Source organism: Lissotriton helveticus, chromosome 4_2 (assembly GCF_964261635.1).
Source record: "Lissotriton helveticus chromosome 4_2, aLisHel1.1, whole genome shotgun sequence".
Taxonomy (NCBI): Eukaryota; Metazoa; Chordata; class Amphibia; order Caudata; family Salamandridae; genus Lissotriton; species Lissotriton helveticus.
Genome location: NC_136064.1, coordinates 92713333 through 92737035, shown reverse-complemented (window position 1 = coordinate 92737035; position 23703 = coordinate 92713333). Strand labels below are relative to the sequence as shown.

Sequence of the window (23703 nt, the reverse complement as noted above, 5' to 3'; positions counted from 1 at the left end):
CACAGGGCCTCCAGGAAGGGACTGAAAGTTCTCCTCCTACACACGACCCCCACAGGACCTCCAAGAAGGGACTGAACGTTCTCCTCCTACGCGCTCCCATCATATCCTTAGGGAGAAACTCATGGAGACAGTTAGTTCAGGGTGTTGGGTAATACAAGTAACCCGTTGCATACAACAGATACAGGAGTCCTCTCAGGATGGAGCCCACACTCCTACCTTGTTGGTTTTCTGCTTCTCCTTGCTGTCCTTCCATTGGCAGTTGTGGAAGCCGCGGAAGCAGGTGATGCAGAGCTGACGGCACCCGCAGCTAACCATGGTGTAACCTTGGTGCTCCGACCGCAGCGCTTTGAAAAGACTTCAGAGGATCCCTGTTGAGAAAGAAAACATTAAAGTTGAGAGGACTTCTGCACCTCGCAGCAAATCAGCCAAGACCAGAGCAATGTTAGAGTATGAATAGAGAGATATTTAGATAGAGAGAACATTGAGAGATATTTATTGAATACAAGGGCCATCAGCCCCTCCTCGCCTGCCCATGTGGATACCGTCTCAACACCGCACACACTACTTAAGCCTTCAGCTCAATCTATATCTGTACAATATTTGCTGTTGCATATATAGTAAAAGGTAAGATCAATAAATTAATGTACCAAAATTGGTGATTTATCTACAGACCCATCATGGTGGCACCAGCCGATACTGAATAAGTAATATCTTCTCATCTCAATAGAGTCAACTTCATGTTGTTCATTACCTTAGAAGGGTCAATCGAGACTCTTCAGTTTCCATAGGCGCGTCTCATGCCGGAATAACTTGACTGTTTCACTCTCTTAAAGAAATGGATGAAGACAACATCCCCCTTTAGATCTTCAATACACACATGAAATAGTGCATGCTAGGGACGAACGACCTTTACAACGTGGTCTTACACCGCGATACATTTACATTGCGGTCATTACAACGAGAGTCATTACGACTTGTGCTGGATGAGAAATAGTGTGGTTTACTATTCCAACACCTTCCCTACTGTTACACACATTGGAGTTAGAATAGTAAATCATACTATTCCTAAGTACAGCGCTTCTAGCGACTTGCGTTGTAATAACCGCGATGTAACGTACCGCGATCTAAAAGGAGGTAGGGGGAGGTGTTGAAGGTGCCTAGATGTCTTAAATGGCATACTTTAGATGTTAGGACATTTAAGGTGTTAGCCTTTAAGTAGATGGGCGACTGCTGAGTGCCCGGCGCTGAGGGCAGTGACAATGAAATCGAGGAAGCTTTGTTGTACTCTGCAATTACTGAACCAAAACAGCCCAGGGAGGAATTTAACTTAGACAGACATCTTTGTCATCAGAGCAAAGTTCAGACACAACAGTGCGCCTCTTGGATGGTCAGAGCAGATGGCTCCCTGGGACGGTCTATCATGATGGGTGGGCCCAGGAGGGGGTTATATGCCCCGACCTAACCCAACCCACCCAATATGACCTGCTCAAATTCTGAATACCCGGATTAGGTTGTGCCTCCACTTACGGGATAGTAAGTGCTCACAGGCCCTTGTCCTGAAGATGATCTCGCTAACCGGCGATCAAAACGCTGTCGACTGTCCCAACAAAAAACTATTACCTAGTTCATTCATTTGTGGAGTTTTGACAAATTATTTTGTTGTACAATGCGATATTCTTTTTAATATGTGACTTATACACTTTCACCACACCCTCTTTTTATCACCTCTGTGAGCACAATAGGTCATAAAGCCAATACATGACATAGCAAATTTATGGAGCTAATACATTTGCTGCTATACTTAAATTGCTCCTTGTGTCCGTGCATTCCAAATAACTGCATCCTCTCTGGACCCCTAGAAGTAATATGTGTATATTGATTTAATTCCTTCCTTAATTATTTTCAGCCAAGGCTGCTAGAGGACCGGCTAGGCCTCCCTGACCACTGTTTCTCTTAAACAATATATTGCACCCCAGGTCTTACTACGGGGTTAACCTTGTTGTTATAAACCAAATAGAGCTACTGAGCGACTCTGCCCAGCATGATCACAGCAACTCAGTCCATGGGAAGAAACTGACCACCCGCACCTTTCTGATCTTGGTACAGGGAGGACCACTTGATCTGCCCTGATTATCCCCGCGTGATCCAATGGAGCGCGACAGGGAGGATCTCAGGTCAGGTTTTAATACTGTGCATCGCACTCCTCCACTTTTGCTTGAGAAGTGGGGGGAGTTAGACCTTTTACAAATACTACCAGCCACAGAGGAACGACCTGAAAAGAATACCTAAAATTTGGTGAAACTGTGTACAACTTCCTTCCAGGATTTTTTATCTGCAGCAAATTCTCGCTATGTTGAGAACAGAAATTGCAAAACAACGACAGCTCAGCTCAGCACCATGTGACTCTGGGCAATAGCTCACTTAAATTCCACGATAGCCCCCAGCGCCTTGAGACCTGTAAGGGTGAGTAGTTCGCGCTTTACAAATACGGATTTTACATTGCTAAAATGGTAGTCCTACCAAGATTTCTCTGTTGCCACTGATTATCCCCAAGAGTAAAGTCCGGGAAATTGATACTCTGCTAATTGAATTGATACGGGGCCCGGGCAGGCGCCGGGTGGTGCTGTCCAAACTTCAGCGCCCCATTACTGAGGGCGGCTTAGCAGCCCCAGATTGAGACATTATCTGGCAGCCCAGCTGCAACGCTTCAACAAATGGGTAAATGCTAGGAGAACTAACGGGTGATGAATGATGCATCACTCTCCTCATATCTGGGGCTACTCCAACTGCTGTTAAACCCCAAGCACACTAAACTGGTGGGGCCTAGAACACTGGCAGGTGTTCAGTAACACATCAGAGCCCTATGTGTGATCGAAAGGCATATATAAGGGCTACGATACAAAGATTTGCTTATAGGGTGTGTGTTGAACAAATGACCAAGAAATCAGGGTTGATATAGTTTTTAAAACTGAAACAAGACTAGTTTAGGACAGAAACAAGTCCAGTGCTTAATTTGAGGCAGTGGTTCCCAGTTTTTGGCATTGGCACTTAATTGTAAACACCGGCACTCATGACAGTCTGCCACATAGTGGCGCTGTTCGTCTAATTAGAGATGAGCAAAACAACAGTTGTTTATTAATCCAATATATTTTTGTAAATGGCCAATACCTGCCGCCCAAGCCATTCTTATAGCTTTGGGGGCCTGGAATCGCCTGAACTGTCACAATAGTAGGGGTGTGGTGGCTAGAAGCTGTGTTGGGGTGGTCACTGGCAGCGCTGGCAGCGACAATGTGTGGTGCGAGCTCCAATGGCCCCCTAATGGGGGCCCTGGCACTTATATTTTTCCAAATTAAGCACAAAAAAGGAGTGTGTGTGTACATATATGTATGTAGAAGAGTGGCTGCGAAACTAGAAAACTCAAATTTTAAGTCTGGATCTTCCATTACCCCGACCCCCTCACCACCAATCCCCCCACCCACCCCCACCGGTTGACACTGGCCACATCGTGTAATATACCTCAGCCCCAGTTTTCTAATGCTCCCAAACTTTGGAAGCATTTTGAAATAAAACTAGAGGCCTGCATTAAGTGCAATTATATATTGAAATAAATCGAGGTACGGGTAAAAACATGAACCATTTAAGAGCGGATCATATACGAGTAGAAGGAATACACTACGTGCAGAGAGAAGGAGGGCGGGTCAGAGAACATCACCCCTTCATGTCTGTTTATTTACACGGCGTTTATTCACATTTAGATGCTGTGGGGATGTTTACAATTTATTGATGGGAGATACCTGGGGGAGGAGCACCTTCCAAAACACCTTTATCAAGATAAATCAACACAACCTCTTTTTTAGGCTGTTTTTCGAAGTAAAACACCTACGGCTCGAAGGCACCTGGCAAAGCCTGACCCAAAAGATCAAACATTCTCTAAAGGTGTATATACTGGAAAATCAGAAAACATGCTACAAATCAAACTATCCATCCATCCATCTATCTGTATCTATCCACCTATTTATCCACCTATCTATGCACCTATCCATCCATCCATATATCTATCTACCTGTTTATCTATCCACATGTTTATCAACCTGTCTATCTATCCACCTATCTTTCCACCTATTTACCTATCTATCTATCTATCTATCTATCTATCCACCTATCTCTCTCTCTATCTATCCATCTGTCTTCACTGAAAAAACAAAGGTTAAAGTGTCGTTATAGTTTTGAATTAAAATAAACACAGAAATTCACTAATGTTAAGAGAGCTAACTAGAACTTGTGTCCCCGCCGTGCACTGCGCGTGACCCCACTTTCATTCCTTCAATGACGCAACCACTGACCTTTCTTGATGCGCACCCCTGCACTCGTGATGCCATGGATGACGCAACAAGTACTCAGTGATGTCACGTCAGCCAACAGTCTCTGCAGGGCCCCGAATCCACCGTGCTCGCCATGTGCAGTGTCCTCCGGATGAGGTCATGACCTTTCGAGACACCCTGAACCCCAGCTCTCGTCATTTTTAAACAGCAAAGGAAGCTTTAAAATGAGCCTAATTTTTTATGTTAAGTCCGTTTAAATATATTTTTCAGATTTTTTTTTTGAAGAACATGGTAAAAAAAAAAAAGACCATAAACTTTGATTTTTAATTCAATAAAGCAGTTTCTCATGAGGGACGGGTGTTAACAAAACTGAGTTTCATGGGTGTTTGAGCGACAGGAGATGCAGGCGGGGGGTGGAATGTCGTTCTCCCTGCCAGGGACAGGGACGGTGTCTGGGCTTGAGAATGCCCTGTGACGGACGGCCGTGGGAAGGGAAGGACCCGTCTGACGGCTGGAGCTGGGCTTCGGCTCACTAGATACAAACCCGTTTTAAAGAGTATCCATGAGTAATACAGTCTGTATATCCCACTGTTAATGGGTTTATAGTGCTTAGCGCGTGGGTGCTATATCATTGTTTGCGGTCATAACTCTGGCCCAGAAGGTTGTGGAAATATTGTGTTATCACTGTGTAGTTTAGTTTTATGTGTAGTACAGTTTTCTTTTATTAAAAGTACTTTTCTGCTGTAAAGTAAAGCACTAGCAGTGAACAGATGCAACAGGAGTTCAGTAACCCATGACTGCCCTTCTGCCCCTGAACACCAACCACCACCTCCTTATGAATAACGCAGCCCAGTCTCTATACCCCTCCCCTCCCCGCCCCCACATCACTACATCTCAGCTGCAGCATGTATGCATCTAGCTAGCCATCCTCTCTGAGGTCAAAGGATACAAGACCTTGTGGGGAACGTGGCAAGGACAGAGTTTGTAAGCTGCTCCTTCTATATCCCGAATAACCTTATCCCAGTCTGGACCCAGACAAGCGAAAAAATGATGGAATGAGGACGAGATATTTACAACGGCAGGAAGTGAAACGGCAAATCAAACTGAAAGGGTGGACTCTGCAACCACAAGAGACTGAACACAGGTCACTTAACCCTTTAGTGCCAGAGAAGTCGGGTCGGAGTTTGTTTCTATACTATGTTTACAGCAACGTATATTTATAGCATTCCATGTAGTTGAACTATGTAGGCGTGGTCGGGCTCAAGCGCTGACTTCCGTTCAAGCAGTCTCTGTGCTCTTCCTTCCTCTTTCGTTCCTTCTTCCTTCCTCTTTCGTTCCTTCTTCCTTTCTCTTTCTTTCCTTTCTTCTTCTTTTATCTTTTCCTTCTCTTTCTCCTCTCTCTTAAAAATGTTTTTCTAAAAATGCATTTCCATTAAGTACGGTTTTATTTCATAAGGATATTCTGTAACTGTCTTTTGTCTCTAATCCACATTATCATTATGTCCTGCTTTCATAGACTCTGTATTGATGTTTTACATTGTTTTATCATTTCAAAAAAGCATTTTAAACTCAAAAAGCAGTCTCTGTGCAATTATCTGTGAGAACCAAAGATGAGAAAAGCTCTTTATAAGGCAGAGTAAAACCTGCAAGGGTGAAGGGTGGTGTGCTGTTCTCCACCTCCCAAGTTTGGCACTAACAGACATGGCTGAGTCTGGACGAAAGTTGGGACCGCCATGGGAACAACAGTGGCATCCCTAACCGCCAACTTATTCTGCTCTTGGACGGGTCCGAACAAGACATCTTTTAAGCCACGTCAATGAAGCAGATCATTATTAGACCTGCAGGGCCTGTAGAGGAAGACACTCTGCCTTCATATTAGCACAGTGGGCAACAGGACAGTCAATATCAAAGCATACACTGTGGAAGTCAAAGAAAGCATAAAAAATACAGCCAATATTGTGAATAAACCAGAATGAGTGAGCGGTTGCAAATATAAAGAAAGTGTAGGGGGCGGGTCTTCTTGGGCTTTGGAACCAGTTTATCTTCTTCAGATAATCTTACACGGAAACTCCATCTCCAGGCACATAGTCTATAAAAGGTCCAAATATAATCCCACGCTGGTCTTTCAGTTTTAACAAGCCAATGAGAATATTCCTTAACTGAGGCTATTAAGGTCTAAACCACCACCGTGTTCCAACACTGGTGCACACAGCTCGTGCCAGGAGCGTGAGCTGGACAGGCGCACTTCAAACATGAGAAGCAGGTCTAAAAACAAACCACGAGTTCACCACAAAGAAACCCAAAAGGTGCAATTCAGTTGGAAGATGCCCTGCCAACTTCAGCTGTCTCTAAGACCTTATGTCATCAATGCTTAGCAAAAAGAATAATAAGAGAAGAGAACGGCCTTTAGGTCAGCCGCCTTCGGCCACTGGTCTTCATGGGTGTGTTTGTGGTTTGCTGTTGTTTCAACGGTCTGTTCATCGAGGTCATGGCATTGCACGGATGGGTACATTGTCATTTGAATTCCCATTAGGGTTTGTCGATGAGGGTATTAAGTAGCTCTGCAAATGCTATAAGTCCAGTAGCGTGTGACTAAGTAAACAAGTGTTCTTTGATATATTTACTTTGCTGACACAATGCCATTTTTTATAGCTGGTTAATGGCAGTTTTGTTTAGGAAGGGCTTACTGTTTGGATACCTAAGCCCAACACAAAGACAACGTGATTCATTTTTCGTCCTTGCAGGTTTGTTTTTCTTCGCTGTCGTGATAACACATTGTTCGATTTGTAGCTGTGTTTGTTCACAATATAAAGCCATAGGTACACACATGCTTTCTTAAAGATGCAATGAAAAGACTGGTCCTTTTTCAAATGTATCAGGTGAGTAATATTTTGCTTTCAATACCCGTAATGTTCACCACTTGAAACACAAACTTCATCTTGAGTCATTTCCTTTCATATATCTCTTCTTTGTGCATTCACCTTAACCCTGCTAATACAGTCTTTTCATCAAAGGGGCCATACTCCCAGTTTTCTTTTTTTTGTACCGCAAGCTATTATTTCATTGTGAGAATTCCTTGGTTGTATGTCTATTAGTGAATAAGCCAACCCGACTACATGTGTTAGAACCATCCTTTCGTAATTTGATATTTTTTTCCTTAGATTAGCATTCACCAGACTGACGAAACAAACCCGGTTAATGCCCTTCCAAGAGAAAAATCAATTACTTTAGGTTGGACTTTCTCATTAATTTTACTCTTTATCTTTATTTCTTAAAGGGGGTGAGAGATGACCAGTTTAACCCCCCTCTCTTCCTGTTCGTCACCTCTTCCTCCCGCCCCTAGATATTCTTGAGTTCAGTTCCCCACCTCATCTCCACTCCCTACCGTTCCTTGCTCCCCCCACCTGCTGGAGCAATGTGGCCCTTTCTCCTCCTCCCACCCATCTCTCTATGCTTTTATGTCCCCCTGGTTCTCTTTTCCCTTCTTTGCCTCTCCCGCTTCCCCTCGCCTGGCTATTCTGTTTCTTCTTTGTCAGGTTTACGTAGATTGAAAAGAAGACTAAAGTGGCCCTTTTTTCTATTACTCCCCTAATTTTTATCATATTCTTTTAATTCCGAATATCTATCTATACCACTATATAGATATATGCATAGCGGGTAACTGTGCATTGTGGTCCAGTATTGGCATCAAACAAGTCTGGTGACACCATAAACCACAAGGCCAAAATGTCACTGCAACCCCGAGATGGTAACCTCAGACCAGAGTAAACATGGTACCCATTATGTATTTGTATATTAAACGTTTATTTGGGGTTAGTTAGTTTGTAAACAGCTGTTTTCTTCAAAGTGCAACTAACAATGGGCACTGGCTGGAGTTAGCCTGTCTGACTTGTGTACCTTGCTTGAATAACATTTTGGGCAATGGTGAAGGTCAGTGGATTTATGCAGTTCTGTGGCAACAGCATTTACCACATATATATGGATTTCTCATACCTGCCACAAAATTAGCATTTTTCACCAACAAATGGTGTTCCTGACTCAAATTAATGAAAACAATGGCAGAGAAAGTGCACTGCATAATATAGATAACCTTGGAACATAATCTGGTCCTTCGTGCCACATAGTACTAGCAGCCCTGACAGCGTTAACGCTCTCCAGAGAGGTTTGGTGACTATCATTATGATGATGAAATCCATATTTCACAGGTAGCTATGAAATATTACATATTTCACTGTCCTCGGTCATATATGGGTGTATAAACTAATGCATTATGTGCGAAATACAAGCACTAAAACATGTTATACGTCCACATGGCCATGCATATTCTGGGAGGCCGGGGCTTCCAGAATGAAACCCACCCATATAGCAAGGTCAAGCTTCATTACTATGAAAACCCTGCGACGCATCTTCACCCACATAGGATTTCCACACAAGTTCCAAGCTACTTTCTCTGTTGATTACGCCAATGGCCTCTAACACGGAACACCTCTATCAACTATGGAAAGACAACAAAGAAATTAAAACTCTGCTGCCAGACTATTCCTACATATAAAGCCACAAGCCCACATCTCCCCTGCCTTGAGGGCCCTACATTGCTTACCAGTTGCCAGAAGGTACACGCTCAAGCTGCTTTGTATCATCCAAAAATCAATACACGGACCAGGCTCATTTTTAATCAGAAATAAAATCACATAATACATATGAAGGAACCTCCCCTCCAGATTGGCACCTCGCTTCAAAACACCAGCATACAAGACAAACAAGCATTTACAATGCAATAGATCTCGCAGCATTCAAGTTAGAGCTTTTGGCATTGTTTATGGCATGTTATTTTTGTAATTAGTTAGCATTATTTTCAGTAGCAAAGATGAGTAGCAATTTTTATTTTTTTTTGCAAAAAAACAAATATTTTGTAATAGTTATATTTTGCATGTTGTTATTGATAAGCATATATAGTGAGTTATTGTTTTGCTAATAGGTAGCAGCAAGACTTTAAAACATTTTTACTACCATTATTATATTGAGCATTTAGAGGTAAGGATACATTTTTTGTGTTAATTAAATATGTAAACATTGGTATTTGCATTTGAAGTTGTATTTATTTTTTTACATTGTACTACAATTGTGCACACGTCATGGCAGGTATCGGAATCCTTTACTGACAGACTACAGAATCCTCACGTTATGAAGCCGCTCCTATGGTGGTAAATAGAGACATCACATCACCTACAAAACGCGTCACAAAAAAGGCTATTTTAAAAAGCCAAAACACACAGCGCCAAGTTAGCGTGCCTAACTGAACACAGCAAAGGGGAAACAAAGTTATAGATACACAACGCCATGTGCTTGTGCCTGCTCCCTGTTATTACATTGCTGTCTTGCCTGCTTTTGTTAGCAAAGTGACATCGTGGAGCCAAGACACATAGTGCCAGGGTAGCCGGCGTAACTGAAGACAACAAAGAGGAAAAGATATAGATACAGGACGCAATGTGCTTGTGCCTGTCCTACTTCGGTCGTACTTTTGTTAGCAAAGTCCTCACGTCGTGGCTGGTATTAAAATGGCCCCCCTCCTTTACAGAGCCATCTACACAGCAGTAACAATTTAACTAAGACCTAAAGAAACTAGAATCCTTACGTCGTGGCTGGTATTAAAATGACCCCCCCTATGTGCGTGTGTCTGTCATACTTTTGTTAGCAAAGTGACATCGTGAAGCCAAGACACATAGTGCCAGGTTAGCCGGCGTAACTGAATCGTGCTCGTGATAATGCTCCTTGCTTAGAAGAAAACTAAAACCTAAACAAAGCAGCATGTTAAGAAGCTGCTCGTGTGGTGGTAAACAGAGACATCATAGCACCTAGAAAAGGCGTAGCGGAAAAGGGCATTTTACAAAGCCTAGACACATAGCCCCAAGTTAGGTAACCTAACTGAAGATAGCAAAGAAACAAGGTGTAGACACACAGCGCCATGGCATTGTTACTTGTAATTTTGCTTGTGCCTGTCGTACTTGGCAACCCTCCCCCATTTACTTGGCTATGCTTCTGCTCCCTGTTATTACATTGCTGTCTTGCCCGCTTTTCGTAACTGAATCGTGGCTAACTGACTACAGGTTAGCGGGCCACAGCGCCATGTTGTGCTTGCTTGTAAAGCCGCAAATTACATTGTACTACAATTGTGCACACGTCATGGCAGGTATCGAAATGCTTTACTGACAGACTACAGAATCCTCACGTTATGAAGCCGCTCCTATGGTGGTATATAGAGACATCACATCACTTCCAAAACGCGTCACAAAAAAGGCTATTTTAAAAAGCCAAAACACATAGCGCCAAGTTAGCGTGTCTAACTGAACACAGCAAAGGGGAAACAAAGTTATAGATAAACGACGCCATGTGCTTCTCCCTGCTATTCTTTTGTGAGCAAACTCAGACATGCGGCGCCATGTAAACAAATAGCATCCCCTCACATGGTGTGAAAGCCTCACATGGTGCTAAACTACCACATCACACCACCCTCAAAACTCACGAATATTTACATTTACTACCGACAGCATGGCACCACTTGCTTTTAACTACACGCTGCGTTTACAAGCCACCTACACAATGGAGCGCGAGAGCCATCTGGACAGCACTAAGAACAAAACTGAAACTTAAAGTAACTGAAAGCTGGGAAAAACTGGGAACGAAAAAAAAAAAGGTTAAAAGTTCACTGCCTCTGCCTGTAAAAGCACGCTTTGGAAGGGAATCATAAGCTTCTCAAGGGAACGCGCGATCACGTGCGCGTGGCCCGCTCAATTCCGAGCGCACGGCCAGCTCCTGTCTCCTCTCCTGGAACGAAGACTCGCTGACAATAGGGTCTCTGGCGAGACCGCGCTTCGCGCAGCTAACGCCTACGAGACCTAAAAACCATGGGTGGAACCTCTTTCTATGTTCAACCAGCCATACTATGGAATTCATTGCCCCCAAACCTAAGATTCACAGATAACCATACTATCTTCAGAATGTTACTCAAGAGCTGGCTCTTCCTTACAAGACCACCATACTCAAAATACAAATGTACAGCAATAGTACGCACAAGACACTTATGGTGCATATATGTGTGTTTGTAAACATGTACACCTTAATTATATGTATTCAGATATATGTACCTATTTGTACAAATGCACATATTGCATATGAATAAAAATAGATATATACTCCGATATGTATGCTTAACAAATGGCCAAGTGTATTTGTGGGAGAGGTGTGGCGCCGCGGCCAGGGCGACTGACGCTGGAATCTGGGGACCACGGTTCGATCCCCGGCTCCGGCGGCAGGTTAGCTCAGCACCATGTGACTCTGGGCAATAGCTCGCTTAATCTTCCCGACGGCCCCCAGCGCCTAGAGACCCTTACGGGTGATTGTGCGCTTTACAAATGTGGACTTTACTTTACTTTATTTATTACTTATGGTTAACATATATACACTCATTTATGCTTACATTTATTTAGGTCATTACATAAATAACAAGTATGTGACAACATGCGTATGACTATTATGATCACTCATAGCACAATATATAAAGATGAGTATTCAGAAAGGATATGTCAATTATAACTATTCTATATGCTAATTACTAAAAAATCATAAATACATACATCAAAATAGTTAAATATCAAAAACAATACTAATTAATAGACAAAATGCAAACAAAAGATATGGGTATTATCCCTGTATATATATTTTTATACTTACTAGAGGAATGAAAATAAATATATTTAAAAAAACTAATAAAATCTATTACATGCATACATATATGTATAACTATTATTATATCCAAATAAGTAGATCGATACATCAATAGCATAAGCTGAAGGTTGTATGCTTATGGGTTTACTTTGACATAAAAACAACAGTCACAATGTGTAAATACGATTATAGTTATAGTGGCTATAAGTGCTTCACTATTAAAATATAGGGGGACAAATATATAATAAATAAGAAAAAATGAATCTTAATGCACAGCAAAAGCGAAAGCCTGAGTTTGTAAATATTTATACGTGCACATACATATGGGACTTCATCCAGTACAATTGAAAGCTGTTAAAATCTCTATGTATGTATACCTCTTATTTGTGGTTATGTAGCTATATATTTATATATTTTCCTACCACTGCAGAAATAATTTTCTTTTACTAATCTCCCCGCACCTCAGCAAATCACCACTATAGGACTCATCCTATTTGTGTTCCAAAATATCCCCTTCCTCCACTTTCAAACTTATCCTAGACCTCTTTATTACTATGAACTCCCAAATAACCCTTTCCAAACTCTTCTCTCCTCTATCCATCCTTAATCCTATTCATCCAACTAACAGACTCGCGTCTACCACTCCCACCAGTCCTGATAATTTATATTTACCTCTTCTAATCCACCTTTGGGTACCAGAGTAGCATACTGCTCACCGTAATGTGCTTCAGCACCTCGCTGTGGGTAGTAAGCACTATACAAACACTATTCCGTTATCTCTACCTTGTTCAGTGAACACACGGCAAGTAGGAGCTACTGGGCCTCAGTTGCATCTGATACCCCAGGGTTCGCCCTCCTATACCTCTGCAACCTGCCAAGTACAAACCCATCAGCAATTGACTCTCAGTGGTAGCGATGGCGACCAGGCCACGGCTTCTCTGGTAGGGTCGCAAACTCTGAACTCATTCACTCAGCAGCGAACTAACTGATCACTGACCCCAATGTTTTACTTTAGAAAAGAAAAGACCTCCTAATACAGCCCGCTCGCTTTTGGGGGGGGGGGGGGGGGAACGTATAATAGGGCGTTCGCTGGGGCTGCGCCAAGAATATGGAACTCCCTCCAACCCGCCATCAGAAAAATCCCCTCTCTTGCACGTTTCAAAAAGGAGGCCAAATCATTCCTCATGAGCAAATTCCTCGTCTAAATCCTGTCCTGCAACCCCAACAGAGACTATTGCCTCCCTCCGTCGACCCTTCGCCCCACCAAGAAACCCGGGGCCTGTCTTCAGCAACTGTAATGCTAACTGTACTTTATGTTCCGTCCATCCCCCTTGTACTCAGCACCCACCCACCCAATCTATGGTATACTCTTGCGATTCCATGCCTTTTGTACAACTCTTTGACTATGTAAAGCGCTCTGATACCCTAACGGCTCAAGTTCGCGCTCTATAAAACACAAAAATAAATAAATAAAAAAATAAATCAAAAAGCACTTTAATCTACACACTTAAAACACAATACTACACAGGAACTAATAACAGACAAGGCAAATTCGCTGGTCTCTGGGTTCCTGCTCCTTGGATTCTGTGCACCCCATTTAATTTCCTGAGAATCCTTCTTCTTTCAAGACTATGCAGGTACCCCGAGGAGTGTTTATTACGCATGCAGCAGGTTTCAGGTGCAAATTACGCCTTTCAGTATGTTAGCGCTCAGCTTAATAAGAGCACTTTGATTCGGTCTCATCGTAGAGCAGACCTCAGTGCTTTTTCAGCGACCAGCAAGGACCTGCTGTAGGCATCTCTCTTCTCTCCCACTTCTGGATGGAGACGCACCGGCTGTAGGGTAAGTCCGCAATCCTGGTGGGCAGCAGTAGAATACAGCAGCGGGGGCACCGCCCGACGTCCGCTCAGACGGGCGCAGGTAAAGTAAGTCACCAGAGGTCAGAACCACTCCTGGATTTTGTAGTGAAGTAGAACAGATGGGCTGAGATGGGTCGGTGGTCAAGGTAACATGAGGGCAGCCGAGGGAACACTTAAAATAACAAGCATTTGCAATGCAATAGGTCTCGCAGTTGTTAGAGTTTGAGCCAGTGGCATTGTAAATGGCACTGGCTTTTATTTATGTTTTGGGTTTTAAAACGTAAATAAAAGGCATTGTCAATTACAATGCCAAAAGGTTAAACTCTCGCAAATGCGAGACATTGCAAATAACAATGCCTTTTATTTACGTTTTCGTTTTTAAAACATAAATAAAAGGCATTGTCATTTACAATGCCAATAGCTTAAACTTGCGTAAATGCGAGACCTATTGCATAGCAAATGCTTGTTTGTTGTTCTTTTTAAGTTATGTATGCTTGCAATAAAAATTAAAGATTTTAAAAAAATCACACCAGTTTCCAGGGCCAGACCGATTGAGTTTGCCAATGCTTGATTTAAAATGTAATTGGTCTTCAAATCACCTTGAATTTTAAGAACATTGTTTGAAATGTAAAAGGAGAAAATAATATTTAACTAAATAATGGAAACAAATACATAACATGAATATATCAAGCGCTAACAGAATCAACTGCCTGATCTCCTAAGGAAAAAAAATGACAGCATGTATAATTTAATATTTTTCATTTGCAAGCTGTTTCCTTCTTCTTCTTAAATTGTTTTGTGGCTTTATAAGTAAAAATCTGCATTAGACAATGATTATCAGTTTTCATTCCTTCCAAAATACACAGTCTATAATTTAGAGTACAAAGAATATGGCAATTGACCTTCAAAAGCAGGTTTATGAAGATAAAATGTACCGCGCTAGTGAAATGGCTATGTCTCTATCTATAACGAGATGAAAGAAGCATTGGCGGCCACGCCACTAGATCTTAACTCTGGGACTTCTTGGATTGTGAATGGTTTTGGCCATGCTGTGCAGCATGGCAAAAAAAAGGAATACAAAATAGCCTATGATGCAACTGAAACGTGGTTTTGTAGGCATGTGCACCACACACGCATGGTCCTGTAAATTATGCCGGCACCTTTTGTCTTATTTAGCGCTCCAAGTTGGATAGGTAAGTAAATAAAATAATAATAACGTGCAAAAGCTTTTTTAAGAGTAGGTGAGGGAGGCAGCAAGGGGAGGGGGGCTATAAAAAACTATTAAAGGGTAGGCAGTGGTCCACAAAACTACTAAAGAAACAAACAAAAAGTAAACTTTTCATTTTAAACGCAGTCCTCTTTCTTTTAAGTACATCAGACTGCAGTAAAACAAGTCTACTCTACTGCAAGTCAATAACAGACATGGTGTTCTGCTTTTCCGACCAGGCCACCATCCCTGTGATAGCCTCCAACTATAGTGCTCCGCAATTTTTGTGACAGGATATTCGGAGGGGAAAGGATGTGGCTTAACAGCTAGAACAGACGACTTTGAAGCTGGGGCCCAGGCTCAAGGCTGATGGGAGACTCAAGCATCCTGTGATTCTGGGCAGATCACTTCATCTCCCCGTCCCCGGCCTAGAAGTTAATGTGTCCGACTGTCACGCAACTGGTGCTCATGTAAAGCGCTCTGAAACCTTTGGCTCAAGTTCGCGCTATATAAAACTGTAAAAAATAAAAAATAAAGTACATCCGGCCCGTAGGCACAAGAGCACGTATTCACCTAGACATGCACTCCGTGCCTCTCTTGAGTGACTTTGTTGCTGACGTAGGAACAAGAAAAACAGAAGACGGAAAGAATCCACGGACGGAATACACGGAGGCCGCCCCGGAAGTCAGGCACGGTCGCCTGTGACGGGGGCGGGGCCACGTCCAGACCGGAAGAGGAGGCAGGCGGAGTCGATGCGTCTCGCGGCCCGGGGCTCCTGTGAGCGGTGTGGAGACCCGGGGCCGCGCTAGCAGGAGGTTGGGCGCCGCGTGCTGAGAGAAGAGTCCCCGACATTGCCCAGGTAAGTTTCAAAAGGCTGGGGGGGCTTGGTGCACTTGTGTGTGTGTGTGTGTGCGTGTATGCTCGTGTGTGTATGCGACGGCGACGGTGACGGTGATGGCGGGGGAGGGGGGAGGGGGGAGGGGGGGAGGGGGGCCTCGGTGCACTTGTGTGTGTGCGCGCGTATGTGTCAGGGGGGTGTGTCTCTGTATGTATGTATGTATGTGCGTGCGTGCATGAGTGCTTGTGTGTGTATGCGCATGCGTGTGTGGTGCTTGCGCTTCCCAGGAGACAGCGCCTGGCCACAGCGCGCGTTCCCGTTTCAAATCGGCTCCAGGGATGCGCGCGCCCCAAACTGTCTCCTGGGGAGCACACTCCCTAACATAAGATCTCGGCGGAGACGCGCTTCCGCGCGTCTTTAGCCGAGACCTAAAAAGTCACCTCTGGTCCCAGCAGTATTACCCATCTTAAAGTGCAGTTCTTGGTCACAGCAGCAACAACCACTTTTTGTGATTCTCACTAGCAGCCATGATCTAGGAGAGACGCAAACCCACACTCCTCGGCTTGCAGACCACCCTCCACAGTCCGCAGACACCCACCATCGGGAGGGTGGAGCCCAAGCTGCTTCTGGGCACTCCCAAGGCAGTGGCACCACCTGGAAGGTTATCACACTCCTTCCATCTCTCAGCAGGAGGTCCTGCTTCCTGAGCTCAGCTCAGATGTACAGCTTCTACATACATGCCAACATTTGAGAAAAGGAAAGTGGGAGATTTTTTTCAAAATAATCCGGAGAATGTATTCCTCCCATTGACTTCTATTGAGATCTGAATCGGGTCTATTGTAATGTATGGGACTTGCAAGTCTGCTGCTGCAGGCTCGGCTAACTCAAATGCAAACATACATTTGTTGCCCTACCTGTGAGGAGCACAAAGTGCTGTGTCAGGCAGAGTGTGACAAACGTGCTCTGGCCTGCAGGAGCAGGTTACTGTAGTGCATAATCGGAGTCACCCAAGACCAGTCCCTGTCGGCTGAATCCCGCAGAGGGATCGGGGTTTTGCATGCAGGACGCGGGAGACTAGCCTTGAAAGCAGTAGTCCCCCGTCTGAATCGGGAGGGTTGGCATGTGTGCTTCGACCAGCGAGGTAATGCTTAAGGAGATGTGCTCACATCTTTACGAAGCTGGCTGCCAGGCAGACACCACTCAGGCTGCCCAGCGGTCACTCGAGTACCCAAAAGAGCACTCGCTCCCGCGATCCAAGAGCGCTTGGAACTGGGTCGACGAGCGGGTCCGTGGCTGCCGCCATTGCATGGGCCGACGAGCAGTCCAGTGGCTCCCACCATTGCATGGGTCGACGAGCGATCCAGTGGCTCCCACCATTGCATGGGTCGACGAGCGGGCCAGTGGCTCCCACCATTGCATGGGTCGACGAGCGGGCCAGTGGCTCCCACCATTGCATGGGTCGACGAGCGATCCAGTGGCTCCCACCATTGCATGGGTCGACGAGCGGGCCAGTGGCTCCCACCATTGCATGGGTCGACGAGCGGATCCGTGGCTGCCGCCATTGCATGGGTCGACGAGCGATCCAGTGGCTCCCACCATTGCATGGGTCGACGAGCGGGCCAGTGGCTCCCACCATTGCATGGGTCGACGAGCGGGCCAGTGGCTCCCACCATTGCATGGGTCGACGAGCGGATCCGTGGCTGCCGCCATTGCATGGGTCGACGAGCGATCCAGTGGCTCCCACCATTGCATGGGTCGACGAGCGGGCCAGTGGCTCCCACCATTGCATGGGTCGACGAGCGGGCCAGTGGCTCCCACCATTGCATGGGTCGACGAGCGGGCCAGTGGCTCCCACCATTGCATGGGTCGACGAGCGGGTCCGTGGCTCCCACCATTGCATGGGTCAACGAGCGGGCCAGTGGCTCCCACCATTGCATGGGTCGACGAGCGGGCCAGTGGCTCCCACCATTGCATGGGTCGACGAGCGGGCCAGTGGCTCCCACCATTGTATGGGTTGACGAGCGGGCCAGTGGCTCCCACCATTGCATGGGTCGAAGAGCGGTCCAGTGGCTCCCACCATTGCATGGGTCGACGAGCGGTCCAGTGGCTCCCACCATTGCATGGGTCGACGAGCGGGCCAGTGGCTCTCACCATTGCATGGGTCGACGAGCAGGCCAGTGGCTGCCGCCATTGCACAGTCAAGGCGTTGAGATGTGATTCCCTGTACGCGCTCCCAGACCCGGCTGCGGGTGGGTCTTTCAAGTGTCCTTTCCAGGCTGCTCTCCAGGCACAGCCTTTGTGCAGAGTAGAGGTCTCCAAACAATGCTATGCCAAGAAATGTTTTGAAGTGCCCCTCCAACACTTTATGGTTGTGAAACAGAGGTGAGGCAAAGGGCAGGAGTTAATAAATAATTCCAGGGTTACTCATTATTTAGTCAAGAATCTACATTCGATGTGGAGGCTGTAATAGCTCGAATATATCAAAAAAGAAGAAAAGTTCAATGGTGTTTTTTCTTTGAATGAAACAAAAAAGAAATAAAAAAATTGTATGATACCCATTCATTAAAAAAAACACTGTGCCCCGGGACTTCACCCCTTCCCCTGGGCCATCCCTCCAAAGCCCCCAGCGGATGTCCTACAGCCTCTTTACATTCATGGTTTCTATAGTACTACAAGCAGCGTGTGGTATCTAAGCGCTGCAAATAAGATCCTAATATAAGCCCCTGTGCCTCCCCCAAGCCCCGCGCCCTGGGCCACTGCTCTTTAGGCCCTCAGCATACAAACTGTGCCCCTGGCACTTTGCCTCCTCCCCCCTCAGCCACTGCTCTGGGGCCTCAACGGCTAGTCCACAGCGCCTATATAATGATGTTCAATATAGTGCTACGTGTAGAAGCACTGAAAAAACAGAAGCGGTGGTGACCAAGGGTGCTAGGCACCCAATGCAAGCAAGAATTACCGCCCACCCCCTGGTTTGTAAGTAAAGAAGGGTATAATTGGATGAAATATGCACCTTCATCCCCTGCACCCCAGATCCAATGCACGTGCGGCACTATGGATACCTACCACCCCCCTGCACATCTGGCTATCAACACCCACACGGGTTTATATAGCGCTAGGAATCGACTCCCGGAGGAGTATCTCCACGCTTTGACCGCTGGGGAACCCGTCCTGGCTCACCCTGAGAGATGGTCCCTGATGGGTATCTCTAAGGTGCGACCAAGCATCCCCGGCGGTCTGGGGGGCCGTTGTGAAGATGAGGCAAGCTGATGCCCAGAGTTGCCGAGTGTGGTTTCTGACTAGAGTAGGGACCGAGGCGAGAATTATCGAGTCCGCTGACCCTGGTCCACGACCCTGCCGCGTCGGGAATCGAACCCTGGTCCCGGGCCGTTCTCTGCTTACGGGTCTGCCGCCTCTAACCAGTGAGCCACACTTCTCCACCGCGGAACAGACAAATGGCCGACTTCACCCAAATGGGTCCCTTTCACCTTGAACAACAGAGAATGGGGTCCCAACCATCACCTGCCCCACCACACACGCCATCTACCAAATGGCAGTGTTACAGAAAGACTAATCAGCAGCCCCTCTCAGCAAAAGGACCTAATTAAACGTCTGAATAAAGCCCCATCTCCCCCACTCAGTGCCTAGGACCCCTGCCTCCAGCTTCAGGAAAGTCAGCAAACCACTTTCACTGTCTGGGGAAACAACCTCAACCCCATCTGATGAACACCACCACGCCGGTGCCTCCAGGATGAAACCCACAGGTCTCCACCGTTGGGGCTCACTCATACACACAATGCATGCACCACACAGGCCAAATACACAAACACTACACTCTGGATGTTAGAGCCAGGATCTGGAATAACAGAAGCAGCACTTTATACAAGTGGCCAGTAGGCCTCCACTCCAATGACACAGATAACAAGGTCTGGTCACAACTAGAGATCCACAAACCCCGTCCGCGGCCACTGCCGCTCTCCATGCGAAACTCCCCGACGGGGACAGTCGTGCAAGGTCAGTACAATGAGGTAGAGAATTCGGTCACCTACGCGGACCAGAACGCAGGAGTGTATAACACTCCACCACGGCTTTACCCATACCTTTTATGGGACGGTTCCGAATTATGTAACCATTTTAGGTATCTTCACGAGCTTCTGCTGTGACTGTACTGCTCACTTGAAAGCAACAGCAAAACAGTCCCCTGATGAAGGGTTAACCCCTTCACTGTGGGGCTAATTCCCCTGCGGCATGGGGGAGAGGGGTTGCGTGCGGAGCCGCGGTACTTATGACGACCTGAGCTGGTCATGACTCCACCCACTTAATGGAACGCCCCGCACAGGAGGGGAATTTGCCCGCGTCTGCGTTTCACGGCTGTTATGACGAGCTCAGCTTGTCATGAGCACAGCTCCACTGTCCCTCATGATGAGCTCAGCTCGTCATGAGCCTCGAAGAGGTTAAGCCCGAAATGCATTGGGCAGAAATGAATGAATAACTATGCAAGTTATGAAACAGAATCAAAACACAACTTCATGAATAACCCACACGGAAATTTTTGAAATTTATTTGAAATGTACTTGAAGGTGTGGCCATTGGGGATGATACTCTTGCGGGAGACCGTGCTTGTTCTCTACATGATTGTACCCTCAAACTCAGGAGGGTTCGCCAATAGGCACCCACAAAACTTCACCTACCTTTGACTTCCATGTCTTAAGAGGAGTGCGAACGTCCAGGTTCCAATTGGATTTCACAGTAAAATGAGGTACCCATTAAGTCACTGGACATGCCCAGGACATCACTCGTGTCAAGGGACACGCCTAGGCGCTTGAATACACACCAGAACGAGTGTGAGGCTGGGGTCAAAATCCCAAACCAGGATACAATTAGAAACGGAGTTATGGTTCTGGCTCGAATGTGTAAGGCCACTGAAGTTTGCCAGGTACGGCTCGCAGCTCACACACGTATGCCGTAACCAGCATCACCTGCCATCATTGGTGTAACAAAACTTGAGGGGGCTTCCCTGCAAGGTACGTGGAGGGACCCCTCCGGACTCAACCAGGAGCTCTCCGGCCAGAGTGCTGTGCTGAAGGGGGCCCCCCTGGAGCTTGGCCCCGACGTGCTCCGCTGGGCCCTGTGTGACACCACTGCCTGCCATGGTTCATTCTTTGTAGACTGCCTTTTTTCCTGGCACATGGGTGTTTTGAGCATGGCAGGAGATGTCAATTTTGATGTGCTTTGTGTGCATCATGAACCATGGGTGCTGTACTTGAGTGGTTTTTCACATTTGAGGTAGAACCATAACTCAGCTTTTTAACTGTGGTTGTTTCAGTGGATTTCTAGAGTTTTTTCATGATATACTTTGGCTGCGTGCAGCGGAGGTTGCCCTCTGGGCCTGGCTTTTCTGCAGTCGAGTCCACCACCCAACCCACGCTGTGCACAGCTAAAGGGGTTACAGAGCCGGGGTTGGCACCAGGACTTGAACCAACCTTCAGCAGGTTGGCCTCTCCCTACTGTGCACATCCTTTGAATAAGAGCGTTCCTTCCCTGTATTTTATTTATTTGTTTTTATATTTTCAGGAAAATCAACTTTTTCTACACAAAATGGGGTCTAAAATGGAAGCCATGGAAATACAATTGTATTAAAAATCGCAAATTTACTGTGGCAAGCGTATTCTTTCTTTAGTTTTATGCAATTTTCCACACCTCTGAGCCCCCTCCGCACTCCCCTGGGATCTCCTGTTGCCCCTTATTACTGTAGATATGTTTTTCCACTGCATAAAATTTGCGGTTTTCAATATAATGGGAACAAAGGCACCTTCATTAGCCAACATAATTTAATTTTAAAAAACCAATTGTGAATCGCAGGATTAATAATTTTCAGAATTGCGATTTTAAATAGCAGAGATATACAAAAGTGTTAACTACAAACGGGGGTTACCTAGATCAGCAGACACAAAGTGAAGCTCGCACATGCTTTTCTTTAAGTCTATCTGGTCTTAAGTGTTGTATGTGATGAGCAAAGAAACTTCGCACAACAACATATAAACAAATAGAGGATCTCACAGTCCTGAAGAAAGCCTGGGAATTAGCAAAAGTGACTGAAACGTGTTGACTCATGAGGATGGAAGGATAAATAATTTTCCTAATCATCCAAAGTTTTGAATTTAATCTTGCGAAGTGAAAATTAAACCCAATAAACGTAAATTTTTTCCAATACATTTTTACTATACAACAACATAACCCACCCCCAGATCCCATAGAAAAAGAAAACAACAAGCAAAGAGCTCCTACTCGAGTGAAGAGCCCATCCTGTCAGGGTGGAGAGCCCAACGAAGCGGCCCACAAACTTTCGGTGAGGGCTATGTTCGCAAAGTAATAAATATCATTTTTCCACGGAGCATCAAACACACACACAAAGTAAATCAGGGCTTACTATACTTGTGTGATGTATATTTCTTATAGCGAATGTAATAGTTTAAGCCCTTTCTCCTCTCTTTTCTACGTTTACGAAAATGCTGTCAGACCAACATTTTGACTTTAGACCGGCCAGGTGTACCCCAAATACCAACGTCGTCCCACCAGGGTCAATCATATCTACTCTACAAGTCAACATCCACCAAACACCCTTTCCACACCGGATATTAAATCACCCATCTCACCTGTTACAACTATGCAGAAGACACCCAAAACATTACAAAAATGGACACCAAGAAGACCACTACACCTCAGAACTGGACAACTGCCGTCACACCATAAAAAGACAGATCATGACCTGTGGACAACTTATGGCGAAGAAACTCCAGGCCGGCTCCAACACCATCAAGCAAAGTCAAAAACCTACGAGTAACCTTGGATTCAGGCCGATCCTGGATTCCACGTTAGCATCAAAAAGAGTGTGTTCCACTCAATGCAAACACTGTCGCATCTTCCCTTACCTTGGATACCAATAAAAACTAGGAGCCTTCTTCATTCTCAAACTCAAGGCTTGAACTTGTCAACAGCCTATGCCTTGGTGCATCCAGATTCATCACATGCAAAATACAACGAATCCAAAAGGCTGCTACAAGACAAGACTCCTCCGTCTTGACCCAAGAACGCATGGCTCCAGGCCTGCAATCACCCCCTGGCCCCCTATAGCCAGAAGGCAAGGTTCACGGCTCTGCAGTGTCCACAGGGTCTCCCAAGGGAGGAGACCGCTGCCTACAAGTCAGATTAACGGAATGCAAACAAAACAGGACACCGTGCTCCAGGCTTGTTCCACTTTACCATAAGAAATCCATAGGATGCACTCGTTTCTCAGTACAAGTCGATAAGTATTCAAGACCATGTACATTTCAAAAGCCTGTTGAAAACTCGGTTATTTCCAAATTAACAACATCGTCCCAGAACACTGAGAAAGATCACCGCACCTTCAAGTACAATCTACAGCTTACAGCCCGCAGATATGAAACAATCCGGCCAGCGCCCTGCTGTCTATATCAAGGTAAGATAAGAAGGTCTGACCTACGGTTCGTCAGGGTAGTATATACTTATGTCAATTCATATATAACCCTACTGGCCCACACTAGGACGGATGCCATAATAGTCACCGATCGGTAGCCAACTATAGCTTAATTCCATTTGCTCACAGAAGACGTACTTTCTATGGGTCTTGTCCAACACCGAGATCTGAACCACCCAATAAACAGCCATCACCAGTGGAACAACTGAAGATCGGCCTCACGCCGCTCGGCCATCGGAGGACTGACGTTTGGTCCA

General features: G+C 45.6%; 1 protein-coding gene across 3 annotated transcripts in view; it reads right to left on the bottom strand.

Annotated features, from left to right (window-relative positions):
- The window catches only part of GDPD2 (glycerophosphodiester phosphodiesterase domain containing 2), a 255543-nt gene that overhangs the window by 135359 nt on the left and 96481 nt on the right, over positions 1 to 23703 (bottom strand). For all 3 annotated transcript variants that reach the window (XM_078640190.1, XM_078640188.1, XM_078640189.1), the window contains exon 2: positions 217 to 368. In XM_078640190.1, coding sequence (XP_078496316.1) covers positions 217 to 315 — 99 coding nt within the window. In that variant the 5' untranslated portion in view covers positions 316 to 368. The remainder of the gene's footprint in view (positions 1 to 216; positions 369 to 23703) is intronic.